Genomic DNA, 18,447 nt, shown 5'->3' with positions numbered 1-18,447 from the left:
TGCACTTGTATTTTTGTTGATGTTATTCTCACTGAGACATAAAGGTAAAAGGAATCCTTCCTAACTGATCCCTCTCCTTTACATTCTGCAAAAGTAATTCACTGAAGTCCTTACTTAGGATAATTATTTGCATTCCAAGAATCTTATTTAAACTTGTGATCACATAATAGAGAAAAAAGTCATTTTTGCAAGTGTCCTGAAATTCCATTTCTTCAGTAGTAAGGATGTGAGATGCAATGATTGCTGTTCAAGTATGTCAGAATCCTGAAAAGCAATATGTAGGCCTCTTTCTGTTATTTCTATCATCACTAAGGCAAACAAAAATATCAAAGAAACATTCTGCTTTCGCAGTACTACTGTAATCATACAAAATACTTAAGAAATTCACTTAACAGCCTACAAATTCTGAAAGTTTTCTATTAATAAAGACATAGATTATTATTTATTTTCCCCTATGTTTCTGAGTTTCTGCTGTACACAAGCCAAAAAAACTTTTAGTAATAATGTCAACTAACTGTATTCACTGTACTGAACCTTAAATGTTTTGAACTTTCTGGCTGTAATAAAAATATTCAGGAAATGTTAATATATGGACAATAAGAACAGAGCATGTATAATTTAAAAACTAATTATTGCAATAATACATCTATTTGATATTTATCATAAGAAATATTTTGGGAGAACAAGAAGCCCAAATACATTCCAGAAAAGCTAAATGTCAAGGAATGAAGATACTATAGTACAAAGTTATGGTGAAAAGTACTGTATTTTTAACCAGCACAATTTTTGAGGACCAGCATTTATGCATTAATTTTTTCAACAGAAAACCAAAAAAACACACCCTATTTTTGTCCCCAAAACAATAGACAATACATGCATTTAAATGACACTTTAGAATTACAAATATGATCTTTATTTTATTAAACACTGCAAATTAAAAAAATGTATGACACTCCCTCCATTATATTGTCAAAATAAAGATTTCCTGCAGTATGATAAATAAGAAATCCACCAATAGACCAGTTTAGACCATCTTTTGATAGAAAAAAAACCCAACACCACAAAAACAGCAATCCCAAGAATAAAATTGATCTGGTTGAATTCTCTTGCATTTTTGACACTACTTTCAACATCAACTTTGCCCAAATAACTCTTCTATTATTTTCTTTCCTGCAACATTACTGTAAAAAAGGTTGAGTGAAAGTTACAGTAAAATCCCTGTAACTAGATAAATAATGACCCTCGATGGATTACTGATTACATGGAAATGTTTGTTTTGACTGATAAATAAAATGGTAAATAAAAGCCAAGCAAAACAGAAAAAAGAGTAGTTATCAGTGGTTCTTTTCAAATGCATTGTTTTTCATGATATCTACTAAACTAACAAATTGGACTTATGACCTTACTTGTTTATGTCCATAGAGGGACTGTATCTGCTAAAGTGTGAATGTCTAAAATAGCCATTAAATATCTACAACAGGTCATTTTAATTTCCTCACTTGTGACTCTCCAAAACATATTTAATTAACTGATTTCTTAACTAAAGGTGGGTAATTTGTAGGCCTTGTTAATATACTGTGCACACTTCATTAGTTTACTAATGTAATTCAGGATAACCATGCGCAGACCTTCGTTAACAGCAGCACATATAATAAATTATTTGGGCATTATGTTTTTTCCATATGGGTTAACATGTCTTTGTTTTCTCCTATTATTTCATTATTTTGTGAAGAATGCATAACAACAGAAGAGCCATTAGGTTGAGGAATCTGAGTCTTTTGCATCTTATAACCAAAAATTGGAGTCTAGCAATATCTTCATATGCAGCCCTTTTACCCCCTTTTAAAGTTTTTGCAAATCATGCAGTCAGTTTTGACTGATAGCCAGCATAAAAGCCTCTTCTCCACTTCCAAATTTTAAAAAGTGTTTCACAATCATGTGACAGTATGATTTAAAATTACAGTTCATACACTTTGAAACTCAAGAGTCTGAATTATAAGAGTGCCCTTATAGCTTCAGCATCCTATGTCAAGAAGGTGCCAGCTACTCAGTGAAAAAAGCAAGTTAAGGTTTCTGTAAAACACATATTACAGCTTTCTTGTACTAATGAACACCTAGAATACACAGTTTCCCAAGATGGTTTCCTCCTCTCCTCTCCCCTTTATGACATTCAATGAAATAATGTAATTTTGCAAAGTTAAAAAGGTTTCTGTCTTATTTTGCCTTCAGCTTCATGTTAGAGCACATACTTCTGGACTCAAGCACTATAGCGTGTAGTGGAAATCCCCAATTAAAACAGCAACAGCAACGGAATATATTACAAATGAGAATACCTGTCATTTTAAAAGGAAATGTTTTTGTAAACACTGTCACACTGCAATACTGTGTTAGGTGAATCATGTAAGGTTTGCATTAGTATGCTGACTAGATATTTTTTTCAGAATATGCACAAACTATCTAAACATTGCCACAGGTTCAACTCAAAATATACCAGAAGTAGCCCAGTGGCACACACTCTTGAATTTTGCAATCACAGTATATCTATAAAGAATGAGTAAACTTTTGGTTTGTTTTTATACGAAACTTTTTTATATTGAAACTTAAAACCCCATACACCCCACCCCCATCCCCCATATCCAATAACAAAACAAACCCAAACCTTAATTAGGCAACACTGGCTTTTTTTCCCCCTCCTACAGTTCTATTTATATCACTAAATCCGAGGTGGCCAATGTATTCACAGGTTGAAAGAAGGGATATTATCACACCCTCCAGAGTCAACGGTGGAAACAGAAGATTTGTTATGTTTATAAGCAAGATCAGGACCAATGTTATAATTACATATATAACAAGAATAGCTGTTCTGATGATGCATTTAGAATGTCAGTGTCACTTTTTATAGCCTTCCACTACCTACTTTAGGTGTATTAAAGAAAATTCTTTAACTCCTTAAAATTTTTAACACTAGTGACATTGTTTCTGTAACTTCTGAAATAGTGTTTAACTGATCTGATGTTTTGCATTTTTTCTTTATATTTTTAGGGAAACAGCATATACCCATTAGTACTTAAGTTCAATGGTTTGAAATGTCTCTAAATTCACTTTTCTAAGAAAGGCTATTAGAAAGGTAAAATTAACTGAAGTTGAATCTGCCAAATTCATATTTAAGAGTTTATATTCTAATCCTAGATATAATGGTATAAATTCCTCCAACAAAAACAACTTCTATATCCATATAAATCCCTGACAAGATTTAAGCATTGTTTTGATTGTGAATGTCCTCTATGTGTCTCCAATTTACTTTTACTAAGGAATGTACAAATGATTTTATATAGCATGATGCTAGTACAACTCTGTACTTTTTTTTTTGCTTTTTAAATAAAAACAACAAATACCTAGTCAGGAATAAACTGAAAAACATTTACATTCTTCTTTTAAAAAAGTAAATGAAATAACATTATTTCAAATGTGAATTAGCTATAAGACATACGATACAATTACATAGATACATATTAACACAGCACATTCAATTTGCAAAAAATTAATGATTACAAAGCCAATATGGATGCTGACATATATATATATATATATATGTATGTACAATGACTATAGCATTCATAATTGCATTATACCTACAATCGGTTTTCAATTATAAGGTGTTTTATGAGGGAACAAAAATAGCAACTATTCTTATTGTTGTTGGAGTTGGGAGGGTTAAGGATGAAAAACACCTCATTAGTATTTATCGTTAACTTTGTTACTCAAGTAACAAGCCATTCTTTTTCCACCTCTCCTTTGCTGCTGAGAGGCAGCAATTTCTGTGCTAAGTGCACCCTATTGCTACTTGGTGTTGTAAGTAATCCATTATGTCTGACTTCAGAGTTCTCTGTAGCTTGCTAGCAATCATGCACCTGGTTAAAAAAATACCTTTCAACCTAAGCTGCTCATTGATGTGTGCTACATTTTTGTTAGTAAAAATTTGCATGTTTAAATTTCAAGAGTGATTTACATTAAGAAATCTTTCTTAAGAACATCAAGAAAGGCTATTTTGCATGAAACCTATCAAATGTCTGTGAATCAGTTGAGACCACCTTATGAAGAAAGGTTTCTTAATGTGATCATTCATCAATAATTTCATGCTGTACAAAGGTGCTTTGATATTATTAGAGAAAACATTGTATGAAATCTCATGCCATCTTTGACATAAAAAGAGAATTAAACTGTCTTCTATACATGTATACCAAGTAGCATATTCACTCACACTGTTGTTTTTGGCATTAGAAAATGGAACACTTTCTAAAAATGGGAATATATGAGCTGAAACTATGCTTATTTATCATTTGGCAGTTGACTCAGTTAGGTCAGTTCCCAATTCATTAGTTTGGCATTTCCATTGGTATCCTATGTTTCGAAAGTATTTATTTTATAAAAAGCCAGATTTGGTAAGATTTTATACAACAAAAAATATTTTTTCTACTGTGGAAAAACACACTTTAAAGAAGCTCTAACTTAAAAAAAAGTGCACACAACTGAAAAATAAAACCCCACCCCTGTTTCAGGCTGTAGACACTGGGGAAAATGTAGTGTCCATGACATTTCTGTTTGGCATTTGTGAATAAAGAAAAGAGATAATAATGGCACATAGCAATTAAAAAGAGATTCTATGATATTCCATGAACATCCCAGCTTTGTGTCTTTCATTACTGTCTTCTATGCATCTTTCTGAACTGTGAAAGTATATTTAAATTCTAAATTCATACACAACTATTTCTATTTTTCAGTTCCCAATATTCTAGTCTCAGAAGTGAAGACAATGAGAACATTCTTTTTAAGAATTTAAAAAATCACACTATCAGTACTTTTGATCCTTCAGAGAAAGCACATTCTGTAGAATTTGAATGACTGATAACTACAGTTCTGATGATAGCAATTTTCCTGACCAAATCACTCAACAGAAAATATTTTATCAAGGAATGCAACTAGTAAAACAGCCATTGTATCTTTAAAAACATAAGGGGGGGACGAAAGAGGAAACCAGCTTGATTTTGCTTCAATAGCAAAAACCTGTTATCCTTTGTGAGTGTATGACTGAGAATTTAAAAACCACTGAGTCACAAGATTTTGCCTAAAAACTAAGAAAATGTACTGTGAATGTACTTCAGCATCTTTTGGTTTTCCGCCATATAGTTTAAATAAAATCATAATATTAACTAAAAACTCTGTGAACATTCACAGAGTGCCGACCAGCAATAAATTAGTATTATGCAATTTGTTTTCACAGATAATGCAGTCCCTCTTGTATATCTTCAATCACGCAAAGGTGGTCTTGGAGGGCCTCTTAGGCACAGTTAGACCAGGTTGTACTCCTTCAGGTTTAACTGTAGAATTGTGTCCTTGACAGCAGCAAAGACGAAGCGTATATTCTCTGTGTCTGTAGCACAAGTGAAGTGGGAATAGATAATTTTGTCACTGTCTGGATTCAGGTCTACAAACATCTTCAAGATGAACTCTCGTGCCGCTTGTGCATCCCGTTGTGGTCCTGATAATGAAGAAGAAAAAGTCAGTTTCTCCTAAAGTCAATTCAATATTTGAGCCTATTTTGGAGGGGAACCTCAGGAGCAGAAAACAGAAAACTCAGTCTGCGATCCTTGTATAAGAGAGGAAGAGAAAAATTTTACTAATAAATACTACCATATACTATTTTTTCCCAATAGGAACCATTAAAAAATAAAAATGGAAGGAAACTGCAGAAGTCGATCATACAAGAGCTGTTCTTTTCCTTCTGACTATCATCTTTCTTCCATAAGATGTTTAAAATGGAGAGATGAAATCGATGATCTATAATCCCACAAAATGAACAACAGAAGAATTAGTTGCTTTATACTCATAAATATATTAAAAATTAATAGATTTGGCCCATTTTCAGTCTATGTCTACCATATTTAAACTATACTTAAGTACATTCTTTTAAAATGTAGCATAATCAAGTTACATCTTAACCTAGTCTGACACTGTCCCCAACAGTAAAATATACATGCTTGCTAGTTAAAGCTGTTCAATTGCAAAAAGTTATTGTTCTAACAAATCAATTATCTAAATTATACATAACAATCTAATTAAATTTCAAAAAACTCTGTAATTCTCAGAAGAACACAAAGTCTATGTAACCAAACTGCATGTTCTGCTTTGCACAAGGTAGAAGGCAAAATAACGACTTCCAATCTATGAGTGAGGATTTGTTCATGTTCACAGCAAAAAGGGCAGCACAGAAGCAGGAACATTAGTCACAAGCTATTTTTTTCCTATACTGTATATACATATACTGTTCCAGTGCAAATTTCATATGCCATTATTCCCTTGTCCTCCTGTTTCTGCAATGTGGGTTTCTACAGAACATGTATATTTGCTGTGCCACCTCCTCCTATCTCCTCATTGGTCCTGGTCTTGTTACATGACAATATAATTACCAGCGCTCAGTTGTTATATAGTTCTGTCCTTCATTGGTTATGAAATCTGTACTTAAGGGGTTAGTATGTGCCCACATAACTTTCAATGACTGCAAAATAAAACTTATTTTTAATATTTAAATACAATTTTAAGCATTTCTAATTTGCATAAATGCACAAATTAGGCAGCAAAGGAAGCACAGAAGATAAAATGCTTTCTGATATTTACTAGTTGCAAAGCCTTGTGGAAGGAGAACATGATTCTACAATATCTTGGTGTATGTACATGAATATGTATGTGTATATATAGACATATACACAGACTACACATTTTCTGAGTGTGGGGAGGGAAGGGTTGAAAAGTGTAAGATTTGTCAAGGAGAGAAAAATAGAACTGTTTTCGATCAAGATGACCTTGTAGCAGTGTGGGAAACTTCACATATTTACTGCTGATTACCCTCTGCCTGTTTTGAGAAGCAGAACTTCTGTAGAGAAAACATAAAAGCTATCAGAAACTTGAGGCATCTTTCACAGACAGGCTTGAGCCTCCTGTTGGGAGAGAGAGAGATCATAAAAAGCACGGAGGAGATCACAGTCTTGTGAAGCATTGCGCATGCACCAGGCCCTTTGTTATGTTGAGGCCAGGAACAGCCCCGCATGCTTTTTGCCCCTGCTAAAATGGACTAAGCTTAGCAGCATATGTGTCCCCATTTGCCAGCAAGGTGATGGAATAAATCTACTCTTCACACTTCAGCTGTAGATTGTGGTTGTCTTGGTTGCCTGTATATATTTGGTTCACACACTGAGATGTAAAGAACATGTAAACAGATAATAAATCCTCTGAACTAGGACAAAGAGGACTTCAAAATGTTTTAAATTTCTAAACACAACAGATTCTAGCCTTTAGCTTCATCACATATTCTATAGAAACAGCAGTAAAGCTAAATTTCCCTACTATTTTTTTTTACTCTTAATAAGTTTAAATATTTGTAAAGGAGACTCCTAGACTTTCGAAGACAATGATTTCTTCAAAATAAGCCATTTATTGTTTTAATCAACTTCCTAGAATTTTGTTAAACAGTTTTACAGTGGGTAGGCACAGGCAGGATTGTCCCTCTCAAAATCTACTGCACTATTCAAAGCCTGTATCCAAATTTTACTTGCCTAATAACATGTCTGCTTATTACAATGTAATTTAATTTTTTTCTGACAGGAATTCAAGTATGGAAAACTAAGATTAAAAAGAAAATTTTCCACCTCAGGTATCTAGAAAAAGGGAATGAACTAATGCTAGATTTAGAATGCTGTGGCTATGATCTAAATAATCTTGGAAAAGAATTAATACAAATTAGTAGGTTTCTTGTCCATTGCTTCCTATTTAGGAGTCTTAAAAGGGTCTCTCTATATGATAGTCAAGTCCTATATAAAAAGTACTACAATTTAGCTTGCCTACATTAGCTTGGTAAGCGTAATCATTTATTTTCTTTGAAGACTCTGGAGGGGAGTGTATTCCTGTGGATAGATATTTTCTTCTTTCCTTCACAAACATGGTCCCTTTTTGTCTTTTTCCCCCTCCCAGCACTTTATTCCAGTCTTTGAGACGGTCTTTTAGTATGATCTGTGAAAGCATACCTTCATGTGGTACTCTGACCCTTGAGCACATTTCAATCTCTCATCCAATGTTATGACATTGTGCAGTACAACTGCTTAGTTTAATCAGTCCAGTTTGCCATCCTGGTTACCATTTCTCATCCCTATGCAACTTTCTCCATTGTACTGCCCACACGGGAAAAGTGATCCATCTAAAAAATACCTAATTCTGATCAGTTCTCCAAATGTGTCCATCTTCAACATCTCCAAACAGGGTGTTGGAACAGCAGACAGGACCACACAGTGACCTGTGCAACCCAAAGACTGTATAACTGTCTTGGTTTTGGCTGGGATAGAGTTCATTTTCTTACAGTAGCCGATACAGTGCTGCGTTTTGAATTTAGTATGAGAATAATGCTGATAACACACTGATGTTTTGGTCGTTGCTGAGCAGTGAGTCAAGGGCTTTTCAGTGTCTCATGTTCTGCCAGTGAGGAGTTGCACAAGAAGTTGGGAGGGAGCACAATCAATACAGCTGACCCGAACTGGACAAAGGAATAGTCCATATCATAGAATACCATGTCCAGTATATAAACTGAGGGAAGTTAGCCAGAAGGGGCCAATCATTGCTTGGGGATGGGCTGGGCATTGGTCATTGGTGGTGAGCAATTATATTGTGCATTAATTTCTTTTATTGTGCATCAATTGTTTTTATTCTCTGTCCTTTTCATTACTACTATTATTATTGTTAGTATTATTACTATATTTTACTTTATTTTAATTATTAAACTGTTTTTATCTCAAATCATGGGGTTTAGCTTTTTTCTGATTCTTCTCCCCAGGCAGGGAGGAGTGAGCAAGCAGCTACATGATACTTAGTTGCCAGCTGGGGGTAAACCACAGCAGTCACCCACCCCATCTTTCCACCAAAAGAAATCAAATCGAACCATAACCTTGTCTAAGGGGTTAAGTCCAGCAAGATCTGCAGAATTAGAGTAAGACACTGAAAGACTTTTAGGTCTGGCTTACTGGTTATGGCCCTACTTGTCCATAACCTTTTTTTGTTTCCTTTACCCATGGCAAAGGAGAAGAGAAAGAGGGTTTCTCTGAGCTGACTGATTGAAAACCTGACAACTTTCTATGATGAAATAACTGGCCTGGTTGATGAGGGGAGAGCAGTGGATATTGTCTACTTGGACTTCAGTAAGGTTTTTGACATTGTCTCACATAAGATCTTCATAGGGAAACTGATGAAGTATGCACTGGATGGCAGACAGTGAGTGGGACTGAAAACTGACTGAATGTCTGGTGATCCGTGGCACAAAGTCTAGTTGGAGGACAGTAACTAGTGGGGTACCCCAGTGGTCAATACTGGATCCAGTCCTGTTTAACTTCTTCTTTAATGATCTGGATAAGGGAGGAGTGTACCTTCAGTGTGTTTGTTGGTGACACAAAACAGAGTGGAGTGGTTACATCCTGAGGGACCTCAACAGGTTGGACAAATGGGCTGACAGGAATCTCATGAAGTTCAACAAGGGGAAGTGCCAAGTCCTGCACCTCAAGAGTAACAAGCCTAGGCACCAATATATTCTGGGACCACCCAACTAGAAAGCAGTTTGGCAGAAAAGGACCTGAGGGTCCTAGTGGATACTAGGTTGAACAGGAGCCAGCAATGTGCCCTTGACACAAAGAAGGCTAATGGTATCCTGGGCTGCATTAGGAGGACTGTTGCCAGCAGGTCAAGGGAGATGATCCTTTCCCTCTAATCAGCACTGGTGAGGCCACACCTGGAGTTCTATGTCCAGTTCTGGGCTCCTCAGTACAAGAAGATGCGGACATACTGGAGAAAGTCCAACCAAGGGCCACTAAGATGATTAAGGGACTGGAGGAAATGCTGAGAAACCTGGGACTGTTTAACCTAGAGAAGGCTCAGATGGAGATCTCATCAATGTGTACAAATACCTGAAGGGAGGGTGCAAAGAAGATGGAGCCAAGCTCTTATTGATGGTGCCCAGTTACAGGACAAGAAGCAATGGGAACAAGATGAAACACAGGAGGTTCCATCTGAACATCAGAAACCCCTTTTTTACTGTGAGGGTGATTGAGCACTGAGACAGGTTGCCCAGGGAGGCTGTAGATATTCAAAAGCTATCTGGACATATTCCTGGGAAACAGCACTAGGTGACCTTGTTTGAGCAGGGGGGTTGGACTAGATGATCTTCAGGGGTCCCTTACAACCTCAATTTTGTATGAATTTTGTCTGTTTTTTTCTGGACAAGCATTTAACACAGGTGTATCTCCACTTGAGTGCTCATAATAGAAGGACCCATACAGCCTTCTCACCTGCAGGATGTCATCTAAGGCACCTGTCACACTTGTAACTTGAAAAGACAAGAATATATTCTATTCAAACTGTCACTTCTCTTCTGTTTAGTACTATCAAACTAAACTTACACTGACTCATAAATAAGTATGGTCTGATCCTGCAGGCTGTTCACTGTGAACACATCCTTTCCTCTCAAACAGGAAAAACCTGAAACTTTTTTCTTTTATCACTATCTAGTTTTGAAAATGAGAAGTTTAATCTTTTTTTTGTAGCTTCTGAATCTGCTTTTCACTCGCTGGTGAGACAAAAGAGATATTATTATATGAATTTGATTTTTTTCTCTGTTACCAAAGCCTCCACTCAATTACCTTAGAATACTTAACTTTTCACCTCAGAAGAACTTTCTGTAAGTACAACTTCCTTAGAAACAACTGTTTGTTCCATGTAACGTTTTCTGGGACAAGCCCATTAAACTTCACATAAGTAACATAAAATTAAAATAATGGAAACAATAAAATGGTACAATGAAAGGGTGGGCGGAATGATACTGGTTTCTTTGACAGTCACAGAGAATTTATGACACTTCTCTTCAGATATCCAACCTTAAACAAAAATGCAACAAAGCACAAACAGGCACAAAACAAAACAAAAATTAATGTGTAGAAAACAAAAATAATGTGTAGAATGAGAAATGTATTTTTATATAATTTTAGTTTTATACTTCAGTTCAAATCCTCACCCCAACTTATGAACAAGGACAGAATAAGGTCCATTGCTAATATTATGTTACTCATTTAGAATCAATAATTTCACATGAAAGGTACTGCCATCTTATCCACTATTAATGGAGGTACAAGATGAAATCCTGAAAAATCTAAAAAGTTTCACAAGACTTCAGTGACTTTAAAAATTTGGAGAATTAACAATTGCTATTTTATTAATTTTTTACTTTTTATATAATTTTTAAAAAAACATGAACAGTAAGTCATTCAACTACAAACTAACCATTTGGTGTACTAAGTACAATTTGTAAAGAAGAAAATTAGTGTAATGAAGAATGGGTGATTATCTTTGTCCTAAGAGCCTCTAAACAAAATAAGGGCAAGACTATTACATTTTGTCATTACTGCAGTTTAAATGAGGCATGAACTCTGGTGGCAATATACTTACCATCATACTCTGGAAAATAATCAACTAAATGGGAGTACATAATTTTCTCCTCTAAGAGATCTTTTTTATTTAAGAACAGAATAACCGAAGAATTCTGGAACCATGGATATGTGATAATTGTCCTAAAGAGTGCTTTGCTTTCTTCCATTCGATTCTGGAATTAAAAAAAAAGAGAGATAAATGTATGCAGTTGTGAAATATTTTATTTTTTTTTTAAATCAATACATGCAATTCCATTTTATTTGATAAACAGATCCATTTCACATTTTCCACCTTCTTACCAAAATGTGAGATTTAACTGATTCCTTTACAATTCATAGGTAAGAGGTATATTAAATATGCAGGCAATTTCCTTTTGCAAACTCAATGACACAAGCATGATTCTTGAGAACACAGGTCATGGACACCATACTTGTAACAGGTAGTGTTGTAAATACTGACTACGCACAGTTCTGATCAGCCAATAAATTCATGGGTACTGAAATGCATGTGGTTCAAGGCATAGATAAGTGTACAACAAGACATAATAACCAAGTTTTAACAACCTTATTTATTTTATATGAGTTTCCTGAACTTTAAATGTGAGTAAACCTTAATTTTTTGAAAGAGATCAGAGTTAAAATAGTTCCAGGTAAATTTAGAATTTACTCATTGATAACCTGAGAATATTTGCCCAAATCAAAAGCTTATGACATAAAATCTTACAAATGGTAAAGTTGTTTCTAACATCGAGTTAGCCTTTACTTAAGCCTTGTTTAATTGCTCCTGCAAAGCATTTTGCATGATAGAGGAAATGTAAATAAGTGAAGCATACGGTTCTGTTTGCAAGGGCTTCCTGATACTGTAAAATTCTGTGTGGTTTGATACAATTCTGAAGAACTGCTAATCTGACGATGCGGTTAATACAGAGTCAGAACAAATTGAATTCAGAACCAGGAATTAACTCTACTTCTTTATTATTTGAAAACTCTAAGGCAGTCCTGATTAGATACCTATGGAAGTTTTTTTAAGGAGCTGCCTCCTGAAAACAAGAGTTTCACCACCAAACAGGCTTCTAGAGAACAAAATATTAGTGAATCTTGCGGATTCTGATGTTGCTGAGCCATAGAATCATAGAATTGTTTAAGTTGGAAAAGGCCTCGAAGATTATCAAGTCCAACTGTTAACCTAACTCTACTAAGTCCACCACTAAAGCATGTCCCTAAGTGTCACATCTGCACATCTTTTAAATACCCCCAGGGATGGTGACTAACACTTCCCTGGGCAGCCTGTTCCAATGCTTGATAACTCTTTCAGTGAAGAATTTTTTCCTAATAACCAACATGAACCTTCCCTGGCTCAATTTGAGGCTGTTTCCTCTTATTCTGTTGATTGTTATATAGGACAAGAGACTGACATCTCCTTTCAAATACTTGTAGAGAGCAATAAGGTCTTCCCTGAGCCTTCTATTCTCCAGACTAAAAATACTCATTACCCTATGCTACTCCTCATAGGACTTATGTTCCAGATCCTTCATCAGCTTTGTTACTCTTCTTTGGATGTGCTCCAGCACCTCAATGTTTTTCTTGCAGTGAGAGGCCCAAAACTGAACACAGTATTCAAGGTGCAGCCTTACCAGTGCAGAGTACAAAGGGATGATCACTTCCCTAGTCCTGCTGACCACAGTATTTCTGATACAAGCCAAGATGCCATTGGCCTTCTTGCCCACCTGGGCACACTGCTGGCTCACATTCATCTGGCTGTCAACCAATACCCCCACATCCTTTTCCTTTGGGCAGCTTTCCAGCCACTCTTCCCCAGGCCTATAGCATTGCATGGAGTTATGACCCAAGTGCAGGACCTGGCACTTGGCCTTGTTGAACCTCATACAATTGGCCTTGGCCCATCTATCCAGCCTGTTCAGATCCCTCTGTAGAACCTTCTTACCCTCAAGCAGATCAACACTCCTCCCCAACTTGGTGTTGTCTGCTAACTTACTGAAGGTGCACCCAATTCCATCATCCAGACCATTGATAAAGACATTAAACAGAACTGTTGCCAGTACTGAGCCCTGGGGAACTCCACTAGTGACTGGCCACCAACTGGATTTATCGCTATTCGCCACAAGTCTTTGGGTCTGGCCATCTAGCCAGATTTTTACCCAGCGAAGAATATAGCTGTCCAGACAGTTTCTCCTGGACAATGCTGTGGGAAATGGTATCAAAGGCTTTTCTAAAGTCCAGGTGAACAACATCCCCACTGGGTCACCTTGTCATAGAAGGAGATCAAGTTAGTCAAGCAGAACCTGCCACCAGTACACTTGGGTGGATCCTATCCACCCCACAGATTTGTGTGTCTAAATGGTGTAGCAGGTCTCTAACCCTTTCCCCTTAGATTATGGGGTCTTCATTCTGCTCCCTGTCTCTGTCTTCCAGCTCAGCAGTCTGGGTACTCTGTGTACAACTGTTATTAATAAAGACTGAGGCAAAGAAGGCATTAAGTACCTCGTCCTTTGTCACTATGTTTCTGCCCACATCCAATAAAGGATAGAGATTCTTCTTAACCCTCCTTTTGTTGCTAATGTATGTATCATTCTGTAAGAAAACTCTGACAGTTTTACTATAAGTTTATTTTCACTTGTATTAATTTACATTTTAAAGTGACCTGCATAAGAATGGAATATAGGGACTGTAAAAAACTCACCATCTAAAAAATTCAATTCTGTAGAAGTTGATAGTTTAGTTATCTTGTATCACCACAGAATCTTCAAGCAATTTATTAAACTTTACACCATGTTGGAGCAGTGAGTGAAAGTAAATAGACAAATTTATAGATGAAGAAACTAAGGCAGAGAAGTAAAATCTTTGATATTTTGCAATCAGTTGCATTGATTTCAATGGTGCAAGAATTTCATTCAAAAAGGAGAAAAACTGAAATATCAACAAAATTGAGCATAAAACATAAGCTCTTAGGTTAATTGTTAAAGCACAATCATGACCATTCCTTTTATAACTTTCTAATATACAGACCTAATAACAATATCATAGTTAAAACTTGAGGGAAGTCAGAGGAGGGGAAAAAATGAAGTACATGTCCTAAATTCATAGAGGGGTTTTTTTTATCAGTTTTGTTTTCTGTGGTTTTGTTTGGGTTTTTTACTGTCACAAACTACACTCACACTGTGGACAATAGTATCTCTAACTATTAAGGTTTGAGAAAATAAAATACCTAACATGCTCTAAAAACAAGAGCATACCTGTATCTTCTTCTGATGTCTTAGCAATGATAAATCCTGTAGGATTTAACTCTTCCATTCCATCCCTGTAATTGCTACCTTCAGGTGGGTGGTCTTTCCAAAACTGAGCCCCTCCTTAGGAAGTAAATAAAAATGTTTATCAGGCTTTTTCCCTTTCCCTGTTGTTATAAGGAAGGTAGACAGGATTTCGTTAAACACATATTAAACTCTCAGCAGCTTTAAAAAACTGTCCCAAAAGCCACCACTGTAAATCTGAATTTAAAATGTATCATTAGGAAAAACTATTAGCCTCTTGTTTCTATTGAAAGGCTCACACGAATAAAACCTTTTGCTTTTTGTAGTTTGTTTGATAGAATCTGAAAGTTTAAAAGAAAGTAGAGGGATAACAAAAGAAGTAAAGAGATGAAATGTTATAGCTTAAATGCTGATAGAATGCTAATAAAAAGTAATGGACTTTTAAGGAAAATATTACAATTTGAATTTATGAGTTTAAAGATTGTTTTTGTTAAAGTTGTCACTCATTTACAATGAGGAGCAAGTGGAGTAAATTTATTTTGGGGTGGATGATAAATATTCAAATTAAGCCTACAGAATAAATATTAGGAGAATTAATTTCTTACTGTTATAAATGTCTTATTATTATTCCTGGGCAACCTGCACTAGCTGACCTTGCTTGAACAGAGAGGTTGGACTAGATCATCTCAAGATTGCACTAAGATACTGGGACACTTACATTTGGAGAATTTTCCCTTTATTTCACCAGAAATTACTCATTATAGAATTAGGAACAGGAATTTACAGTTTATTTCCAGAATCAGACTTATCATACAATACTACTGCTCCTACCAAATGCAGAGTTTGACTACATGGGTGGCTTCAGAGTAAGGATTAGGTCTGTCAATGGTAAAACACTGCAGTTAGATGAGAGTAGTTACATTAAAACCTAAGAGAACATAGAGAATGTGACTGTGTAGCAGGGATACTGATGCATTGCTGAGACCATTAGGCACCATAGAACAACCAATGGTCACGTATTTAATCCATTTAAATGTAAACATCTGTAAGTACTCACATATCTCCCACTGAAACACCACTGCAGACAGCAGAATATTATACCAGAAGTGTTAGCTGAAATTAACCTCTGAATCCCATCTAGTCCAGCCTTTCACTGAAGTATAGTTATTGGCAACACAAGACCAAGTCAGTCATCGCTTTGTCTAGGAAAGTTCTCCAAGAATGGAGATTTCACCACCTTTCTGGGTTCCCTTTTCCAGTGCTAAACTAACCTCCAAGGGAAAGCTATTTCCTACAAACACATTAACTAAACTAGCTGTTTGTACAGCTTAAGAAATATGAACTAGTTCTGGAAATAGAGATGGGATAACAAGGAATATAGGGCAAGGCCTGCATTGGGGATCTGACCTTATCAGATGCAGTGTGAAGGAAGCCTTGCCAAACCGAGCAAGACAGTATGGCTCTTTGAAGAGAGGGCCGGAGCGGTGGGGAGCAAGGCAGCATTTAATATCTCATTCAAGCTCTGATTTTATGAGTCAGCTCTACCTCATCAAATTGCTTCCAGGAAAAGCCTATTTCAGCTGCAATGGAAAAGGCTGCTGACATGGTTTGACCCAAAGACCAATTCTTCAAACCCCCACAAATTTGCTCAAATGTGAGAGAAGTTTTCAGACAGGCAACAGACTCAGCATTGGGAAATTGTATCAAAATTTATTGCTAACAGAATAAAAACTATAAAATAATATATACACCAATTCTAAATAGTCTCTCCTATCATAACAAACTATGTATTGACAAAAATCACCCCTTCTCCCCCATAAAGTCCAGGAGGAGAAGTCATCTCTCCTTCACTCTCAGGATTACAGCCCCGATTCGCCGTAGCTGGGAAATCTTCTTTCTCTCTCTCTCTCTCTCTCTCTCTCTCTCTCTCTCTCTCTCGGGTGCCGGATCTTAGTACCCCGCCTCTAGCCACTCAGTTCCCACTGAGGGCTCACCATGGGCTTCGAGGGAAACACTTGTAATCACCATGTTGTCACCACAGAATACAGGGAGTTAAAGCTTAAAGTCTTTATTCTCTGCTCCATGGAGGTTTCCTTCCACGGGAGTTCCAAGGGCCCCCTAAGTCTGGGGGCCACCCCTCCTTTCCCGGGTCAAAGGGTTCTGGGTTTTTTTGACTCAGTCCCTACCCAAGAACATTCCAACAGACTTATCTCTCTCTCTGCTCCGTTGCAAGTTCTCTCCACAGGGCATCCCCGTGTCTCTCCGCCCAGCTCCAGCTGGCTGCTGGTATCGTCTGGACCACTCCAGGACCACTCCGCTCCCTACATGCTCCATGCTGTGCATTGCTGCTGCTTCAGGCCTGCTTCGCTCCTCAGCAGGGTCTCTCTGTTCATTCTGAGCTGCTGTGGCTGCCGCCGCTTCTTTGCAAGGCCCAACCAGTTTGCTTACTGCGCCTCCCCCATGGGGCAAGGGGGGGGGAAGGTGATGAGGCTGGCCGGGAAACTCCTGAAGTAGTCTCTCTCTCGCTTTCTGACTGCTGCATATTCTGGCTAGGGGCCCAGCTCATCCCTGGCTGCTCCAACGCCGCACTGGGCCACCCCTCGGCCCGTGTCGACCTGGCTCCAGTGCCATGCCTGCCTACCAGGGGTCTGGCTCCAGCCCTGGTTGGCCACTCGAGCCCCACGCCGCCGCCTCTCACTGGCAGTGGGGGGGCGGTGCGGTCTTAGCCCAGCACCCAGCCCAGCTACAAAGCCGCGCCGGGTCCCCCCCTGGCCAGGGCCAGGGGAAAAGTCCCTGGCCCCCGTGGGCCATGCGACCCCACTCTCTCTCTCCTCGTGGTCTCTAATTCCAACTGCACAAAAAGTGCTTCTTTTCTGGTTTCAGCAAATATGTAATTCCGCAGAGGCGTACCAAGCTTCCCATTGGCTCAGCACCGGAAATCCATCCCTGGAGCTACCCATCTTTCAGCTCCGGGGCAGGGGCTCTCAAACAACGACACTGCAGACAAAAACTTGTGAATAATTAATGTATAGAAATGTGCATCTGGAGCTGAGTCAAGGCTTCTCAGTGACTGACAGACTTTCACAGAAGTCATGCCAACCTTCACAGCAACCCCCTTAGACAGCAGCAACAGTTTGTTGTGGTCTACCTCACAGAGGTGAGGCTGACAGGTCGGTAGTTTCCAGGGTCCTCCTTTCTACCCTTTTTAAAAATGAGTGCAATGTTTCCCTTTTTCCAGTCACCTGGGACTTCACCTGACTGCCATGACTTTTCAAATATCATGAAGAGTGGCTTGGCAACTACATCAGCCAATTCCCTCAGGACTCTGGGATGCACCTCATCAGGTCCCACAGTTATGTGTGTTCACGTTCCTCAAGTGGTCAAAAACCTGAATCTTCACTTACAGTGGGAGAGACTTTGCTCCCTCAGTCCCCATCTTGCAGTCCATCCACTCAAGAGATGTGGCAAGAGAGATTGCCAATGAAGACTGAGGCAAAAAAGTTGTTGAGTTCCTCTGCCTTCTCTTCATCCATTGTTACCAGTTTGCTGTCCGTGTTTATCAGGAGGGTACGCTTTCTTTGACCTTCCTTTTCTGGTTAACATACCTGTAGAAGCCCTTTTTCTTATTCATAGAATCATAAAATGCTTTGGGTTGGAAGGGACCT

The 18,447-nt window shown here is 37.7% G+C and overlaps 1 protein-coding gene across 1 annotated transcript in view; it reads right to left on the bottom strand.

Annotated features, from left to right (window-relative positions):
- Positions 1-3,523: 3,523 nt before the first annotated feature.
- Positions 3,524-18,447, bottom strand: part of LOC135404737 (guanine nucleotide-binding protein G(q) subunit alpha-like) — a 30,418-nt gene continuing 15,494 nt past the window's right edge. The window contains exons 4-5 of the mRNA XM_064639481.1: positions 11,533-11,686; positions 3,524-5,539 (exon numbers count right to left, since the gene is read on the bottom strand). Coding sequence (XP_064495551.1) covers positions 5,349-5,539; positions 11,533-11,686 — 345 coding nt within the window. The 3' untranslated portion in view covers positions 3,524-5,348. The remainder of the gene's footprint in view (positions 5,540-11,532; positions 11,687-18,447) is intronic.

Source organism: Pseudopipra pipra, chromosome W, assembly GCF_036250125.1.
Source record: "Pseudopipra pipra isolate bDixPip1 chromosome W, bDixPip1.hap1, whole genome shotgun sequence".
Classification (NCBI taxonomy): domain Eukaryota; kingdom Metazoa; phylum Chordata; class Aves; order Passeriformes; family Pipridae; genus Pseudopipra; species Pseudopipra pipra.
The sequence above is the reverse complement of the archived record's forward strand: the minus strand, read 5'-3'. Positions and strand labels throughout refer to the sequence as shown.